Consider the following 19981-nt stretch of genomic DNA (forward strand, 5'->3'; position numbering starts at 1 on the left):
TTCTTCCACGGAAGAACTCCTGCAAGTAGCCAGTGTAAACAACAGCCTCATCAGTGATCAGTTCTCTGCTTCTAAAAAGATAAAACTTACCAGGAAACTTAGGAAGCGCATATGAAAAAGCACTATTGATTCCCAGTTAAAATTCCAGGAGGGTCCTAGTACCTTTAAGTTTTACTATGTAAACGATGCACGTTTTGATTCCAGATGTGATGCTGAGTGACCTTCTGGCTGTGCTCTTTGCCGTGAACAAAGCCGTCGGCACGCAGCCCTGGTCCGTGGCTCTCACATGCTGCCGCGTTACCCTGACACACCAGGGCTGTTTTGGAGGCGCCTGCATAGAACTTTTAGATCCTGCGTCCAGGGTTTTGCCTTCATTTTGTGCCAAAATCATTCTGACAGCAGAAATATTTGATATAATGCTTACCGCTTACAGATTCAGTGTCTTGTTCCGGAGAGAGACTTTGAAAAAAGTGTAACGGACAAAACATAACACAATGTGACGTAGATATTCGTAACTCATCATCTCACAAAAACTGGTGATGACAAAAATAGGTTGGAAACTGGAAGAAGCCTGATAGTTCCACCTCACACCAGGACTGAGGCAGGAAGGGCCATTCCTCACCACCAGTCCTGCTGCACGAGGACAGTCCTCAAAGGCACGACAGCACTGCAATAGTACTGCAAACCTCCCGGTGAACAAAACAAGACAGACTTGCCTCTTGAAAAATCAGCTGAACTAAATAAATTTATGTTCAGCTTCCAACTCATCAGCACAACAAAAGGTACAGAGATAATATCTGCCCCAAAGCTTAATGGAAATGGCATTCGCATTTCAGAAGAGGCTGACAAATGTCAGGGGCACAGAATTTTGCTGCGTTGCCTTTTCTGTTTTTAACCAGCTCATGTCCCTGTTTACCTCAATGTGACGCACATTCCTCCCGCTTAGCTCCACTGATCTGGAAAGCAAAGGCTCCTTCAAGACGAAATAAATTGTTCCTGTGGCAATGCCAAGGGGGTGATTTAATATAGTTTGGAGACTTCTCAATTCAATTTCACACCCAACGATTGAGCTAAAAGAAAAATCCACACTTTACATTTCTTCTTTAAACGAGAACTGCTATTTTACTGTATCACCAGCAACAGCTTTTCTGAGCACTCCAAATTTGAAGTACTCCAGTTCCAGATCCGTATTAGCTCCCTGAAAGGCTAGAAGTGCTCTTCCAAACCGGCTGGCCAAGGTCTATTAGTTTTGCCCCAAGGGCTAGGAAGAGTTCTGTAGAGACATCATTCTTTGTTCTCTGAGAAGCTACTTTTGATTCCTGCTCTGGCTACCATTTTGTGCAACATCACTCGATACTTTATTTTTTTTTTTCTCTTTTGCATCATATTTGGCAGTGAAAAAAAAAGCAAGAAAGGTTTGTGGAGGATTTAATGCAATTTCTGTTTTCCTAATAGCAGCCTTACATTTTGGCTTGAGAATGATAAAAATAATGTTAAGAACAAAGACATGAAGAAAAGACTCAGACTGACCTGAAAAAAAAAACCCCTTTTGTTTGTTTTATTTTAAGAATTCAAACAATAACTGAGTAGATAACGTATGTGGTGAACTCCAAGGAGCCCGTCTGCATTGGATTTAAGAATGTACGTAGTACAATACTGGCTATTGATTTTGTCTTGTTGCTCCAAACATTTAAGCACAACAATTAATTGGTAGCACAAGGAACAAATTACTGTGTATACGTTTAGCCGGTTTCAATAATTCCTAAAGTCCCTATTATCTTAATTTAGCAAGCAAAACTAAGGTAGAAGAACAACCTTAATTAGTTTTTACCAATATCTGCTATGTTTACATCAATAAGGGTGTTCCAACAGGAGCAGATCTCTACAGCAAAACAGTTGGTGCTGAGGACTTTCTGATCAGGTGCCATGGACTGAATGCCCATTAGCAGTTGGAGCATATTGGGCACACTATTGGAGTGCATCTTCTATATTAATTTAATCTGAAAGGTATCCAGTTCACGAACTGCTCTGTGATGTGAACGAAAAGCGCAGTTAATGAAGATCAAGAGGAAAGTTGCCTCATGAGAATCCCCCGCTCAGACTAAAAATGCTAATGTAGACGCAAGCCAGTATCTCCCATAAGAATAGTTAGCTGGCACTCCTGCAAAAGCCAAGAAAAAAAACCCCAAACAAACCCAAACTGAAGTGCTAGGGACAATAATAAATAAGGGACTGGTAGTCAAACTTGTGCAGGAAACTAGGATTAAAGTTATGAGTTATGAGAAGCTGCGTGAAAAATATTCATACTGACTGTATAAAGTTAGGGACTGTAAGAAAAGCTACAGAAATATCCATCTTCTTATTACACCATTTTTCATCAATCTTCGACAACCTAAGTTTCATCTCCTCAGCCCTCCTGAGGCTTACCACTCTGCTCTTCTGTGGGGTGGCACTGAGGCGAGGACAGACTCACTGACAGTCACAGTGCCTGCTTTTGGGCAACTATGGGAGTAGAGCCAGTGTTTCCATAACTCATTCAGGAGCATCTTTCTTTTACAAGCATACAAAAACCCAGTCAGAGCATCTAGACAGCTCAGCCTCTTAAAAATCTGTTCCCGAGCCTGTTGAAGCATCAGGGGACACCTCTGCTGCTGTCAGCGACGCAGAATCCGGTCCTCACTGGACAGAATGCTAAATGCAAGATTGAAATATAATAAAGAGAACACTAAGAGCCGAGAAACTTTATTTATACTCTTGGAGCTGTAATGTTGTAAACCAACCATAAAATAGATACTATTCGTTGCCTGTCTCTGTTAATCCAGTTAAACTAGAAAAATAAAGAAGAAAAAGCCATGGGACAGTTTAAACAAATAAAATGCTTGCCTTGCCCATTCCTGATTTACTATTTCACCTACAGTAATCAACATTTATAGCAGTTCAGCTGTTTCTCACCACAGTCGTGGGGAATGCTTTTCCCTTCCCTCTCCCCCAACAACTGCAAACTGCACTAACGTGACTAAAAATACAGTTCAACTTGTCTGGATTTAGAAAGGACACTGACAATTTTGAAAGTGACTATTAAAAAAAACCCACCCAAGCAAGAGAATGGAAGAGAATGTAATCTTATGCTCATCCATAAATGTTATTTTACTGTTGAAAAAAAAAGTGCAAGGGAAGAGTACTGACCCACCAATACACATCCTCAGAAGTAAAAGATAAAACTCTTGCCCTTCTCCATGCCATCGCAGCCCACGTTAGTGGGCGGAATCTGCAGTACCGTGACCACCGTCTAACGCTCCGGTTGTACTATTTGACTGTTTCTTATTCTTGCCAGTCTGTCTCGACCATCTGTCATTCGCCGTCTTACACTTCATTTGCAAATTACTCAAGCAGGTCTGTTCTCTGTATGCGTTTCAACAGCTCCTACAAGCTACAGCCTCTAAGACTGGAGTCTCTTTGTATGTTAAAAATACCGAAAGGACCATACTGCGCTATCTCCAGTTGAGCAACTGAATGGAGTCTGCAGCAAACCTACATAAATTAGGTGTGAACAGTGTTTGAAGCTTAACGGCAAACAAAAAAAGTATCAGAAATAAACATTTAAGCGAGAGGTAAACAGAAAACTAAGAAAAAAAATCATCCTTGGGCTGGAAAGGAGCAAAGGTGTACACAGAGGAAACCTGCTTCCACACGTGACAGAGAGATACGGAAACCCTCTCCAGGATCCATTTCAGACATATTCTGACCTGTTCTGTCTCTCGTACATCCAGCTCAGTGGCGGTGATGGAATAGGAGCACACTGATAACAGCAACACACCGTAACGGAATGGGTGACACGTACAACCCAACCACGTTTTACTGGATAGGCTTCACAGGGATTTGAGGGTCCAGGGACCCAGGAGAGAAGCTTACACCACAGCACGGCTGTCCGTTTTGTGCTTGGTTAATACAGCAAACCCCTTCGCATCTCACTGAACAACAGAGATCAATACGGTTTTCTTAAAATACGTTAACTGGTTCTAGTTCCTAATTTCACTTCAAAACAGAGAAGTGGTCTAAGTGGGAAAAAATGGATAATGGAAGAGGAAAATAAAGTGAAATAAACAGCCTTAAAGCACAGTTCAGCAACTATGACATCTCTTTTAAATTGAAAGATCTGTAAAAAATATGTTGAGTTGCTGCAATTTCTGCAAAATTATTCCCAGAAAAGGCTTTTATGATTCATGACAGTCTCTTTCTGTAGCTTGCCAGTGAAAATCCATCTTCATCACCAATTCTTTATGTATATTTTGTTTACTATTTTGCTCTTTGTAGTCCTTCCTTCACTAATGGTTTATAAAAAAACATTGGAGCTTGATGCTTTTATTTGAAGAGAAAAAATCTTTTTTTTTGTTACATAGGAAGTAGACTTTCCTCACCAGAGAAATCATATTATCAAAACTGGAAAGACAGTAGCGTGTATATATATACACACACATAGATAGATATATTTGAAAAAAATAACTACAGGTAACAGTTTATTCCTCCTAACTTCAAATGGCAGAACTTCCATAGACTAAAATGGTTATATTTATACATTGCACTGAAAGAGGCAACCATAGAAGACTGCAAGTTTATCATTCTTCCACAGTCCCGATTTGGTGCCCACAGAGGAGCCTCAGATGAGCTATCATCTGCTGGCTATAATCGCTCTTAGTGCTGTTATCGCTCCAAAAAGTTTACCTGTGAATTTGATTTTGCAGATCATGGCAGAAAATGGATGGAAAGCTTCTGCATAAGCAGAGATGATACACTCTTCCCTCCATGCTTTTTCTATATTGTCACTGTAACACCTGATTCAGCATTGTCCTACAGAAAAAATGAAGATGCTTTCCAGTTTGAAAAAAACTTCAGTGGGAAAAAAAAAAAAGTGCTTAAAATATTTTTGCACTTTGAGAGGCTGTTTTCTCTCCCAGAGGTCACAGTGTTTAGAGAACTCCAGAATCCCAAGCTGCATAGATGCTGAAATGCCATACAGTGGTCTACCTGCCTAATTAAAAAAAAATGCAAAGCATATTTTCATTTCCAGTCTATACCGTAATGCTTAGCTTCTAGTACTTTATAGTGTTATAGTACCTAATGAAATCAAGAATTTAGCACATTTCAGAAAATTGGGCTTGCGTAGGCCAGAAGAGAGGTTTTGAGTGGGCTTGGTAAGCAGCTTCCAGGAGTTACGGAGATGACAGTCCCGGACTCTCTAGTAGGTACACAAGGGCAGAAAAAGAAGCGATGGTTTCTATCTGCCTCAACAGCCGCTGGTACTGTCCACTACCAGTCAGGATATGGACGAGGGAATTTTGGTCTTACAGTGACAGAATTGTTTTATTAGGCAGATGGAAGAAACCCCAGGGTGAAAAAGCAAATATTCCTGACCAAACTGCTCCCATGTCATTTTTCAACTAACTGGATAATTTCCAGTTGGCACAGCTTTTGTTTAGAAACAAGAATTGGAAAGTAGACTAATCCTATCTTACAGCTAAAACCAGCACCGCTCTTCATCAAAATCATTTTCATTTCCTGATGTGAAAAATATATCAGTAACAGCATGATATTAAAATGATACTGGACTGGCATTATGAAACTGAAGCCGCTCTTCATAGAAGCTTGTATCCAGAGCAATCAGTACGAAGGCAACGAGCCCAGCGACTGGCAAGCAGAGTGGTAGCCAAAGGTATTTTATTCATTTTTACAAGTTTTTTTAAAATAAGTAGGACATATAAAAATAATTAGTATCCCGTAGAGTCCAGTTTCTTGCCCTGTGGCACTGTTTCACGCTGTCCCTGTGTCAAAGAAAGGTACGTGCCTTGCCAATGCCGTGATGTGAATCCATAACGCGTGTATCTGCACAGTGGGAGACAAATGCGTAGACTCGAGGAGTCTGGCTTTGAGGTCAATGAGATTTTTCAAAGCACTAAAGTTTGGTGCAAATAGATCCTGAGTGACGTGAGAACACGTGGAACTACCAATTTCAGGGGAACTAGTCAGGCAAAATAAAGGGAAGCAAGCTCTTTGCTGCTGAGGTTACATCTTTAAGTGTCAGAGGGTCTCCCAGACCGCTGAGCCTGATGCACAGCCTACACCTGCATCCAGCTGCACATCACCACGCTGCAGAAGCAGCGCCGCTTGCAGCCTCAAGAATGGAATTTACACTTTTCAATTCCAATCGAACTGTTTAATTAATCAGTGTGAGATACTAATATTTAATTAAGAAGGATAAAATATCAACTGAAAGTGAACAAGTTCGTCCTACAAATCCCTTAGTGCAGTCCATGGATTCTTTCTAAGGGGTATTTAAAACAGAAACACAATAAATCTGGACTTGCTACATAAAACCCTCAAATTTGATGGAAAACATTCAGGGGAGAATAAATCAAAAGAGGCTAAAAGCAAGGGTACTTTCCTATAGATAAGTGGTCCCAAAATAGAGCAGTTCAATATATAGCGATCTGCAGCTATTATCAACCACATACTTTATTTTACACAGACATATACACTCCTATTAATTATCATTTTACCATACCTATACCAATCACTTATTCCCAAAGTAAATTCTCCTTATCTAACACATTTTAAACCTTTTCTTAAAGTCCATGTGCTCTGCTTCTGTTTCACTATAAAACTATGTAAAATAGTTACAGCTTAAGCAGAAATTTTAGCAAACACAAAGCCAATGACATTCCAAAATACTCTGTATTGTTTTCTAGGATGCAGTGTGCATTGAGTAATCTCCTGTTTCACGACTGGTACTGTAAGCCAAGCAAATGTTTTTATTCAGGAATATTTAGTGACACCAAGCTCTTTCCCCTACCTCAAGAAATACCACTACTTTGGGAGTTAAAATTGTGGGCAGGTAGCTTAAATCACTACAGTTTTTCAGCAGTTTCAGTCTAGTTATCTGCTACAAAAGCAAGAAATAGATATCTAAACATCTTTCCTCTTTATTCATTTATTAAATAAAAAACCCAGACAAAAATGCATCAACTTCCCAAACCTCTAAAACTTTAAGTATGCCAATAATTTACTTCTCTCTAACATAAGCAGCATACTTATTACTGTTATGGCCCAGCATTTGGCTTCGCTCCCAGCTGTCGTAATTAATAAGAATTTTTTTTAGTTCAACGATTCTCAGATTATGGTTCAAGGACTAGCAGGAGCCTGCAGAAAGCTGGCTGGTCACAGAGTCCTGGAATTCCTCTAACATAATCAGCCCTTTCTAGAAATAAAGGTACTACCTTTCACACTTCAGTAATTTTCTTCTTAGGATCTGTAAAGCAGATAACAACATGAAATCCCATTTTTAGACAAAAAAAAAAAAGTGCATCTGGAAGGTCTAACCAGCCTGAAGAGACAAACAGCATACCTGCAACAGCAAGCTTACTGACACTGACCAGCGGCCACATTAGCACAGAACCCAAACTAATAAACTGCCACTCGACAGAATTAACGCGCTCAAGAGCACCACACCAATACCCACAACTCGAGAGCTTTCGGTCAGCTTGACGACAGAGGCAGAAAGTACCTGCCTCCTGCAAGCCACTGTCCAAGCACCAAGTGGCACCAGACTTTTATTCCACAAACTGAGGCTCTGTAAGGACTTCAAGAAGCGGATTAACCCCGTGCGACCAATAACTAGCTATAACAGAAGAGTGTAAATGCTGTAACAGCTGCCATCCCAACCGCTTTGCTAAGCTTCTAATGTTCTTGCAGCTTTGCCACGTTCTCTCCAGGTGTCTGCATTTGCTTTGGAGCACAATAAAAACTGCCCATGGTACCCAGCATGAGCGTACCGATGAGGGAGAATAAGTGATATGCACTGGTATCTGTACATCCAGAAATTACATGCAAGGAATTGTATGCTGGGCTGCATCAAAGCAGCGTGACCAGCACGTTGAGGGAGGTGATCCTGCCCCTCTACTCTGCTCTGGTGAGACCCCACCTGCAGTACTGCATCCAGCTCTGGGGGCCCCATTACAGGAGAGACATGGAGCTGCTGGAGAGAGTCCAGAGGAGGCCATGAAGATGATCAGAGGGCTGGAGCACCTCTCCTATGAAGACAGGCTGAGAGAGTTGGGGTTGTTCAGCCTGGAGAAGAGAAGGCTCCAGGGAGACCTCATAGCACCTTCCAGTACCTGAAGGGGCCTCCAGGGGACTGGAGAGGGACTGTTTACAAGGGCAGGGAGTGACAGGATGAGGGGTAATGGATTTAAACTAAAAGAGGGTAAATTTAGATTAGAAATTAGGAAGAAATTCTTCCCTGTGAGGGTGGTGAGGCACTGGCACAGGTTGCCCAGAGAAGCTGTGGATGCCCCCTCCCTGGAAGTGTTCAAGGCCAGGTTGGATGGGGCTTTGGGCACCCTGGGCTAGTGGAGAGTGTCCCTGCCCATGGCAGGGGGTTGGAACGAGATGGGCTGTGAGGTCTCTTCCAACCCAAACCATTCTGTGATTCTGTATTTGTTTTAATTACAAAAATATGATACTGCTGACCATTACTTGTTGCAATTCACTAGAACTCAAGAGATTTGCATCACACAACTGTTTAGACACATGAATTTCTTTATTCAGCTATAATTTTGATTTCTTTTCAGGTGTACTCCTTTGCAGTGGTCTTCACTGAAGATCATCCTGTCGCTTAAAGTTGTTCAGAATTTTGACCCTGTCCCACCAGCACAGTGTCATCCACACATTTTTTTAAGGTTTTTCCTCTGTTGACTAGTGTCATTAATGTCAACTTGGTTCCAGGAAGAAGCATGTGAGCTGGCCTACTTAAATGCCATCACTCTGAAAATGAACTACTTCTGGTTTAGACATTTTTAAAACAACTGTGCACCCACCTTATGGAAATTATATTTAGACTGTAGATTACTTATGAAAATGACTTGTTGAACAGTGTGAAAGCTTTAGTCAAAATATCCACCTTCCACACCTCCTTTATCCCACTTATCCAGTTGCCTGTCAAACAAGGAACGCATATTGATTTGATATGATTTGCTTTAGACAACCCAAGCCTAATTAATTCTGAGGTACTTACAAACTTATTTCCCAGAATTCAAGTTAGATAAAATTATCTGTAATGACCCACACTTTTCTCCCCCTCCTCCTTTTAAACACAAATGCTGTTTCTTCCCATCTCCCATCCTCAGCCATCTCTCTGTAACCTATGAACTCTCAAAGATAATTTCAAATAGTGGAAATATTATTCCAGCTATATCCTAAAGCATTCTTTAGTAGATTTTATCAGGTCTTGTACACTTGTGTAACTTTCCCTCTGTATTTTTAGCATTTTTTCTCTGCTAAACCATTAGGCTTTGGTTTTGTTGTTGTTTCTTTCTATTAATTTAGCCAATTATCTGTCAAGCTCTTTATACAGGCTAACATACACAAAATCGGTCATACCTTAACCCTCCCTGCATTGTTCATTATGTGCTGTCTTTGTGCTGTTAATAGATTTGCACATTGTTTTCCTCTCACTTTTTATGCATCACAGGAATTTCCTTGTTCTTTTTTAAATCCTCTGCTAATTGAAATTAATTTTGTGATTTTGCACACTTTGCTTGTTCTTTATATATAAAACCTTAAACTGCTATAAAGCAAAAGGAGTATCTGATCTAGGCATAACAGTCTCTTAATGTACGTCCCATCTGTCCTTTGTATCAGGACAGATAATCGCCATTATACATTCACAAGTGCCTCCTTAACTGCTAATTCTCCTGCACTTCTTGGTCTCTCAGATAATCTTCTTACGAGACACTATTTGCCAGCTCCATAAGGTTGCTGAAAATGACTTTTCAAAAAAATATTTTTCCTTGTTCATCTGATCTCAGACTTTCTTTATTTTAAAAGCTTTCTTCAAAATAAATTTTCACCAAAAGTACTTGCCATTATTAATTTCTTCCTTAATTGCCAGGATCAAAACCTAAAATCAAATACAAATTACCTATCTCCATTTGCTGAAAGAAGCATGCCCAGAACATTCTCATAATTTGATATATCATGTCTTACTATATCACTGTTTGGATACTTTCAACAATTTAGAAAGTATTGTTATTTATTTCTAGTATCATTTACTACACTGGACAACAACAACAAGGGAAAACACACAATTCTTTCTTACATTCCAGAAGGATGAAGAAGAAAGAAAGATATGTCTCTACTTTTTCTCTATGAAAAGAGAATAGATTTTTTTTTTTAGGGTTTACAAAAATATATTCTGTCCCACGCATGCACATGTAGCTTAGTTTAGCCACATTCAATCATTTAATTTCTTGTAAGACATTTTAAACCAAAAAGTTTTGAGGCAAGAGTTGAATGGAGGGGGGACAGCAGCCCACAATAACAGTTCACAAGGGATTTTGTTACCTGGAGGCAGAATGGAAGCCTATGGAAGGTGCTTTCAGTGAAGCAGAGGAACTTTCAAGATTAATTTACCTACAGCTTCAATGATGCTAACACCTGCTTGGTAAAAGCTTTGTCACAAAGTCTTCCTTTTTTTGACCATCACCTGGTTTCATCTGACATCTTGTGTCAGCTTCTGCTCTCAGTGTCCCTAAATCATTCCACTACGCCATGAGAAGTCAAAATCATCAGTTCTCACCTTGGTCTTCCATTGACGATTCTTCTTCCCTTCAACTCTCCATCCTAAACTTCTCTGCCTCTGTCACCCACTCAATAAGGTGGCCTGCCACAACCTCCACAAGAGTTTTCTCCATTCTTGGTCTTGCACCACAGAAGCCCTTCTGATGGAAAAAACCCCAAACAAAAGCCCTACCATCATACTGACTTCCTTCCTCTGAAACCCCCTGCTCCCCTCTTCCTCATTTCAGCCACCTTTTTGAATAACCAACTGCTTTCCTCCTCCCTCAGATTAAAACCACAGCTCAGAAGATTTCCACCTATGACCTGCTCCTTAAAGATACTTGCTTCTCTTAATGTTCATCTTTGAGGGAGAAAGGCCATTTCTGATGGTGGGTTATTTTGTTGTTGGGGGGTTTTTGGTTTGTTTTTTTTTTTATCAGCACTAGCAAATGAAATAATAATCCCCCCAAGAACCCCAAAACATAACCCCCTAAAAAAACCAAAAGGACCCACACTAAACCAACAGCTACAGAGAAGTGATGGTTAAAACAAATTTCCCAGTATAGTTCTAATCATTTAGACAATGAAAAAGTTTGTATTCTTATTGGTTTAGCTATTGCTTTTCCCTGAGAAATATGGAAAAGTAACTAAAACTGAATGAACCTTGTCATCAGGCAAGAAAATACGCAAAGGACGATGAAACTTGAGGTTGGTAAACTTGAAGTAAGACTTATACAGCAAACGAAACAACCTTATGTCCTCCATAAATGGAATTTCATTTCTTGAGAGGATTAGCAGTTCTTTTACCGTAATTTGTTCATCTGCCTCCACACCAGCACATCTGACCTACATGAATAAAAGGACAAATGAGATTTCTGCAAGGTTTCCCCTTTCTGGCCATGACATGGGTATAACACAGCAGAACTCATGTTGCATGATTCAGCTGTCTGAATGCCTCCACCTTTTATGGCCACTGTATCAAGATTACTCACCGCGGTATACGAAGCAGGCAGATACTTCTGGAAGTGACAAATTGAGCTGAAGAAATTACAGTGTAGAGCTGCCGGCCGATACTGCTCTGAGCACAATAGGTTCATTGTGTTTCTCAGCTCAGTGACTATTATTTCAACAGATAGGACTATCTGGTGCTGCAAAACTGGAGGCTCTTCCATGCTGCAGTACGTTTCTCCTGCTAAATATGAAGCCATCCTGCAAGATAAAGTCCATCTCTCCACCCAGATGCTGCCAGAATCTGAGGCAGATTCTGAAAGGTAGCAAGTTCGGGCTAATTCAGTAAACCCCCCAAAAAAACAGCTAGCAACTAAGCAAAGCCCCTTGCTCTCTGGAAAGCATCTAGAGCTCAAACTGCATTTGAGATTGCACATCTACAGAACGCGATTATTAAAAACAAGGATTATTAATTACACCAGATCTGACACATTCCAAGCCAGATTCCTAATCACAAAACTTATTTCCTGGTTCCTTAGTTCTCGACCTGCAAATGAAAATACTTGGAGCTTTTTATCCATACTGCTGCTTTGAAGTTTTTCAGCAACTGCAGGAGTGCAGAAGAGACACACACACTGCCATAGAGATGTAAGCAGCAGCCCACAGCTCCTGCAGCACCCAGCTCTGCACAGACCCATCTATCTGGGTTCCTATTGCGCGGTTTGCTGTGTGGACATCCAGCAAGGACAGTGGGGCTTTTGACTCCACCAGATCTGCTGCAACTAAATGCTTCTCCTTGATTCAGCACCAACAGAAATTACAGAAATTCCAAATGGGGGCAGTTAAATGCATCACAAGAACACTGATGTTGTGAGAAGGTGATCTGTGCTTTCAGGAATTAACATGAACAAAGCAGAAATCAACCTGAATTCTAGATGGAAAGCATAGGTTGGAGCCAAACTTGAGGGTTGCATGTGCATTGAGAAGCATGATCAATGAGAAAGAGGGGAGAAGTTTACTATTTAGCCAGAAAAAGTAAAATGTATAATACCCTACACTGCAGTTAGCACAGAGAGCAGCTAAGCTGTCCTGCCTCAAGCTAGCATCAACTGAGGCTCATCTGTATGATCTACACCAAACCCAAGAGTCAAGACTCAACACTAGGAAGTCAATAAATGCAGTTACTTCAAGGAGGGTTAGACAGTACAGTCTCAGATGTCTCCCATAGGGAAAATTTTTATTCTGTTGGCATTTAGAAGGAGAAGGTGCTTATTGTCATTTAGCCATATTAATGGGGGAAATTTTCAGGAAAAGTCCATGCATGCAGTTCTGGCACCACTATAAATGATAGAATCATTTTGGTTGGAAGAGTCCTTTAAGATCATCAAGTCCAACTGTTAACTATGTGGATGGAAAACACAAAATACTGCAGCAACTGAGCACTGACTAGAGGCTTCGCTTGGCCAGTTTCTGGACCTTGGCAGCTTTGTGTGTTAGCCAAGTGCTTGATAAACTGTGGTACTCCTTGTTCAGCATCTCCTTGCCAGGGAAGAATTCACTGCTTGAGATCACATTGTCATGGTTGTTTGCATTCTAGCATACAATTAGATAATGTCTTCCAAAGCAAATATGCTGTTCAGTACATGAACGATCAAAACTAAGTAGATTATTTAGAGCCTTTGGTAGAATCACCCCTAGAAAATATTAAAGGAAGAATTGTCCAGCCATAAAGCATATCCATTTGTCTATGCGCAAACAAATTTATTAGAGATACACGCAACAAGTTCGGTGCAGACCTCTGCCTCAAAACTTGCAACTTCTCTCAATATCAAAGCTTAGATCGTGCTAAGAAGCAGCGAATGGTATCAGTAAAGATCGAGACAAAACAGTGCACATATACAGTACCTTCAGAGAAGAATGAGACTAGATCACTGTAGACCTGAAAACAACATGCCCTTGAAAAACTTTTTTGAGAAAACCAGAATTTGGATATTTCACCTCTCTAGGTTCTTCTGGGAATTCTAAGCAAAGTCATTATTTAATGAAAAATCAGTATCTCTCTTGCGTCTGTATTAAAAGTACCTCAATCTATAGCTGTACTGATTAATTCTTCAAATCTGCTAAAGAAAATCATCATCACTTCATTGTTCCTCACATAGGCTGGGTCATTTATCAGTATAACTGCAAGGTCCATCTTATCTTATTACCTGCCTTGGATTAATGCTACACCTTCTAGCTGTTATTTTCTTTTCACCACAAATTGGTCATGGTCTAGTTATCCTTATGAGAAGGAAATATCTTCATAGGACTTCCAACAGAAAGGAGGATCAAAAAGAATACAAAAACCTCTGACTTGTTCTGCTGTTCACTCTGTTGGTATCAAAAGGAGGACAAAGGCAAAGCCGAAACTGTTTCTGTAACACAGGTTTCTGGCACTGGGTGCGTGAGCCCAGGTTTGCTGGCTCAGAGTCTTGGCATCGACACTGAAGCCGTGCGGCTGGGTCAATGTGCTGGAAACAGCAGTACAGCTTCTGGGACCTTTTGAAGAACAGGGAGAACAGGCTACCATTAAATTAAAAGTGGAACGTATCTCTCTGGACATGTACCTGCTTATTTAGGTACTAAATATTTCTGTTGCTTTTGAATTTTTTTCATATTTACAATATAGTACAATATGGTATTTTTGGAAGTCATGATGTTGTTTGGTTTCTTCCTTATAGCCCCAGTCTGTCAAGTCTTACGGCTGTGTAACAGTCTCTTCCCACAAATCAAGCTCACATGGCTAAGGAGAAGAATCTTCTGAAAAGAAACCCTGAAACTCTCCCAACAAGTCATGATTTCAGACATCGGGCAGCTGGCAGTATCCAGAGGAGCAGCAACACGCCTCCCTTTTTCTACAGCTTTCTTCACTTGACTCTCATCTTAGAGCACTTAAACTTTAAACCTCAGAACATCTCTGTGAATGAGCCGCTTTTACAAATCGAGAATTGAAGGGGAGAGCAAAAACCACAAGAACCTAGTGTGCTTTTGCCCTCCAGACCCCAGAAGTTTAGATAAGATGTTGCACTGTTAAACCTCTCCAAGGCAACTGCAGGGCAATGACTGATATCTAAAGCATCCATCCCAAACAACTAGTATTAGCGTGTGCTCACTGGAGCGTTTGAACTGAATAATGAGTTTACAGATTGACAGAGATCCTGCTCCAGTGGGGATTAATCCCCCAAAGCAATACAGTTAAAACAGTGACACTATTTCTACTATTTCCCTTTGCTGCCTGGCTCATGTCCACATTGTTTTTTCCCTGCATTAAGATAATGTTCCTATCCACATTACTGTCTTCAGATACAAATTCAATCAGTCTGGCTCATTAGTATTTCTTCTCTGCTACAGTAGTGCCTCGTGGTCCCAAACATACCTTGTTGCTTAGTGGAATGGTGCATCTGAACATAACTGAAGAAAGAACATGAAGAATTAATAATATAAGAATATCTTGCTTAGAGTACGAAGTATGAGTTTAAATTCTCTTTCACTGTTTCAGTGATGTCTGGAATTTCTCTATTAGAAATAAACAAGATATTAATTAATTGCTTATGTAATAAACATCATTACATAAAATTATAATCTAGAGGCACCGGAAGAAGAATTTTAATTATCCAGGTGAACTTCAAAGCAGAACTGCACTTTCTGATTTCTGTAGTTCTCTTCAAGTTTCCCAATTCCTGATAGACAAGCACTGTACAGTTGGTAGCATCTTGATTAGCCTGACCCAGTTTTTGGATTATAAAAGACAATTCAAAGCAGCAGCTGATCGAAACCAAAAGGCCTGTTGGATGGGTTCATGGATGGTAAACCAACGGTGTCAGTGCTGTGGGCCAGCTGCCAGTTTCAGGGCATCCATACAAGCCTCTGTTTGTTGAAAGGCTGAGCCACTCCAAATGCTGAAACTAAAAAGCTTTGCCTTCAGTACTAAGTAATCGCTCTCCTGTTCCAGAGGCCAAATGGAAAAAAGAGTATTTCCATGCCTGTCTGCCAGATGCCAAGAGCATAATGCTTACAGAATAAGGTCGCTTCCATAGGTGGAAAAGCAGCAATAAGCTAAGCAGCTCACTCCACTCCAAGGCCTGTGCCCGGTAGCAGCCTTTGCCTCTCTGTAAGAACGCCCCAGCACTAAAGAGCCATCACTCTGGAGAAGTGACAACTTCAGGAGGCATCACTGCTACTGCTCTACAGCCCAAACACACACCAAGCTCTTCCCCTGCAGGCCTGGCAAACAGGGCAGCTCCTGGCCACCCCTCTCTTCAGCATGCTGCTGCATCCAACCCACATGCCGCAAGTGGGACAGCGATGGCTCAGTACCGCCAGCATCCTTCTCCAAAGCCTCACTTCAGTTCTAACTCTGAAATAGGATAAAGTAAGCTATGCTGCAAGCATATCCTAAAACCTAGAACACAACCCTTGCTGACATTAGAGAACTACTTCTACAGGACTAATAGCTCATTTTAACAAATCTCATCAAGCACCACACGTATCATGAAATCCTTAATATGTGTGTTTTACCACTGAAGGGATATTCCCTTCACACAGCCAGAAGGTACCCTACAAAAAACTTTCCGTTATGTGAAAAGCTCTACAGCAGAAGAAAACTGGAAGGACAATAGCCTAGACTTCAGTTTTCAATACTGTTTGCACTTCCAGTTGACCTGCAGAAGGGCTGGGTGGAGACGTGCACACAGAAGAACAGGCGAGGGGGAGAAGGCAGGATCTCTGTGCTTGCTTTTGCTATTTTACTTCAACTTCCACACCCCTCTTCTCAGAAACAGCCTCCTTCCTTTTTAACCTTAAAGCTTTATGTTCCACTATCCTATCAAAGACAGTGACCATACTGTCAACAAAAAAAAAAACCACCTAGAAGTGAATCCCTTTTGCAGACAAAAAAAAATTCTTTTTTTTTTTTTTTTTTTCCTGCTGCAATTCTCCCGGACATGAGCAAAGAGCAGTAGGTCTCTCCACCTTTCAAATATCAGTAGCACTGAAAATTTCACAAAGCGGATGCCTACGCTGCAGCCTGCCGTGTAGAGAAAGACCGGGGATCAGCGCAGAGCTAGCTAGGCTTGAGCTCTGGAAACAGCCTAGCTGCGGCAGCATTGCACACAGCCTCCAAAAAACGAGTTTGTTGACAACTAAGTGAAAATTAGTCTGCAGTGAGCTGTGGGTCACTGAGGACAGACTGCTTCTAGCATCTGAGCCAGACAACTTCAAAGTAGACTTACCATTTCTAAGCTGCACTGCAGTCTGCAGTGCAGTCTCCATTGTAAATATACCCCAAGTCTTTGCACTCCAAAATTTAATTCAGATATCAGAAAAAAAAGAAAAAAAGAAAGAGGTAGTTTTAACCACAGCAAACAAAGTACAGGAAGTCCAAGTAATATGAAAGGGGTTACAATTCCTGTAATGTCTCTGTAACCCTTTTGTTCTCTTTTATCCCATGTTCCTGGGCCACACTTTCCAGATGCTGCAGCTTAAATCAGGCTAATTTAAGTCTTACGAAAGTCAATAGAAAGCTTCCTGATGAATTTATGACAGCCAAAATTTCACTTTTTCATTGCTACTGTCATACGAATAAGGATATAAGAAGATGACTACAACTTTAATTTCTTGCATAGTCTGATGCTGAACATGGACCAGACACTAAAAGACAGTTGCTCCAGGTCCAAGTCTGTATCACTGCAGGTGTCATTCCTAAATTTTTTTTAAAATATGTTTTTAAGTAAAAAAAGAAAATAAAAAGGAATAAACAGATGAACATTTTACTACTTCAAAACACTACAGGAAACATGTCCCAATGCAGGCAAGGCTGCTCACCTGAACCATTCCTTTGAATTACTCCCTATTTAATCTCTAAATCCAGTATTAAACTGTGAAGAAAAAGCTTCTTAAATTAAGAAGAATCTTTTGCTGGCAACACAAAAGCATCTGTACAAAGTATACATGATATCACCTGGTAACAAACTAACAGGGAATTAAAAATCACAATAACCTCTTGCAAATTAAAGTGAGTTTATTTCCAGATATTTCCATTGCCTTCAATGTTTGACTTGGAATTAAACAGAACAGGGGTTCAAAATTTGACCTCCAATTTGTAAATCCTTTTTTCTCTGTTCCATTCTTTTAATACTAAGAACAGAGCAATCAGATTAGTAACTAATGTTGTCTGTATCTTTGTCCTTTAAATAAACTGCTGAATATCATTATTATGCCTATGAGCTCTTTCAGACGATCTGTGAAAAGCATACTTAAAATTCCTCTTTCAAACTTAATTTGCAGTGATTTTCTTGCAGTAATATGAGAATAAATGAAAAAGATAATTGATTTCAACAGTAAGCAATTTCACACAATGATTTTTCTACAGCAATTGTCTAATTAAGAGACTATGAGTCCAGCATATGAAGCCTTTGATTTAAGCATTGTTTTTGAAGTATTCATATGATATGCAAGATGTACAACTTTTTGTATACTGTTATATTGCAGATGCACCAAAATACTTGCTACAAACTTTTAACCCTTTACAAAACAATTATACTTGTATATATGATTTGGATCTGAAGAAAAGAAACTGCTACTGTTCAACTGAGTAAAAATATCTGAAGATTATCAACACTGATAAATAACATTTATGGCAAGGCTGATTTAAAAAGTGACACGGGACTAAAAATATCTCGACAAAATTAACAATGAATGATTTGTTATGAGTATGAAACATGCATATGCACAGATGTCAGTTATATAACCCATTTCTTATATCATTAAAGAGTAAACACCAGCCTATTCTTTCAGCTTATCAAAACACAGTAAAAAGCAGGCACATTTCTCTCCCATATTTCTCTCCTAATTAACAGATTTTTTTTAACTGCATGTCTTTTACTACTGCAGCAGAATCTCATCTGCCTCCTTATTCTGAATTGCTACATACAAATGCCTATTGCTCCCAAAGGCTTTTCTTAGAAGCATCCGTAACAAAAGAATTGTAGGTGCATACCTTAACCTCTTGGTTGGCAAAAATCTCCACATCAACCCCACAGGCAACCAGAGTGGAGACATCACAGTCCATGCTACGGGCTGGCATCCCCCCCTTTTGTACACAGAGTTAGGCAACCTCAGAGTAACAAATGATTGGAAGAAAAAGAAACAAACAAAAAAAATAAATCTTCAATTCAGTATTGTAATTGAACAGTCCAAAATTCTGGTTCAATGCTGACAATAACTGCAAGCTTCCGACACGAGCTCTTTGCACTTAACTGAGTTGCTCCTTGCCTTTCCCCCGTACACCCACCAACTGAGCAGGCACAGCATAGTAACAGCGCTATTCCATCTCTCATGGCAATGACATCACCACAAAGACTGACATAAGCTAAATCTATTTTTTCAACCCTTTTATCTCTAGGCAGCACAGTGGATCAAATTGAACATGATTATGTGCTAAATCTGAACTCGGACTAAATCAATTCAAGCAGCGTTCACTGGCAACTGAGTCATAGCTGTTGTTTCAGCTGAGTGCTTATGCTGGCAAAAAAAGATCGCCTGACACCGAAAGCTCCACTCTGAGTGTAAATTAACCCAGCATTTAAAGCTACTAAGCTCAAGATAACGTTCGTTACTTTATTATGCTTTAAAATCTACAGAACACTAACAAAAAAAACCAAAACAAACCACCTCAGCATTCTGCTTTCAATAGCTCTAAGTCTTTTTTTTTTTTTTTTTTAATAAAGCATACTACATAACCCCACACATGAGATTAGAGACTATCTAGCCCTATTACCAGGAGTGATCAACGTACTGCAAATTTGATCCCAGTGCTTAGACATACAAGTTGCACTATGACTCATCTTCAGGAAGATCAGAGGCATGTCTGCGTGTGATTTGGAAGTCAATACCCCTTCAAAGACCAGAACACAAAAATTTCCCTTGAAATCAGGACTTCACACTAGGCAACCATTATACCATCTGTCCTTAGGTTTACTCCTTCGCAAATGTAACAGTATTCAACTGAAAGAAATAGATCTAAGTAAAGTGAAGAAGTTTTACACCTGCTGACTCAGTGGTCTGTTTATGCTTTGCAAGTTTGTTTTTTTTTATGATAGAAATAAAGTATCTACAAATTTGGGACTTCTAAAGTTGATCTTTATCCCAGACTTGCACCATTATTTTTCCTCTAATGTTTCATTCTTGTGATCCATAAATTACTTGTAACTGTTGCAGGCCTAGAGATGACATTTATGGGTAAATCAGATTAACAGGCAGAATTAAAATATTGAACTATTGATATAAACCTAGCAGCAGCACATAGCTCAATGTAAGAGACTGCTCTGCTTAGCTCTGTTTCAGTGACAGATATTGCAGCTTGCACCATATTCTGTGATGCTGC

At 40.1% G+C, this 19981-nt stretch overlaps 1 protein-coding gene across 2 annotated transcripts in view; it reads right to left on the reverse strand.

The window, feature by feature from the left end:
• Window positions 1–19981, reverse strand: part of RCAN2 (regulator of calcineurin 2) — a 91731-nt gene that overhangs the window by 21282 nt on the left and 50468 nt on the right. Inside the window, exon 1 of one of the 2 annotated variants that reach the window (XM_054821459.1) lies at window positions 18596–18908. The exons of the other annotated variant lie outside the window; for it this stretch is intronic. Within the exon in view, the coding sequence (XP_054677434.1) occupies window positions 18596–18682 (87 nt within the window). The 5' untranslated portion in view covers window positions 18683–18908. Of the gene's footprint in view, window positions 1–18595; window positions 18909–19981 lie in introns of those variants that run through there. 2 annotated transcript variants of the gene reach the window in all.

Source organism: Grus americana, chromosome 3 (genome assembly GCF_028858705.1).
Source record: "Grus americana isolate bGruAme1 chromosome 3, bGruAme1.mat, whole genome shotgun sequence".
Classification (NCBI taxonomy): Eukaryota; Metazoa; Chordata; class Aves; order Gruiformes; family Gruidae; genus Grus; species Grus americana.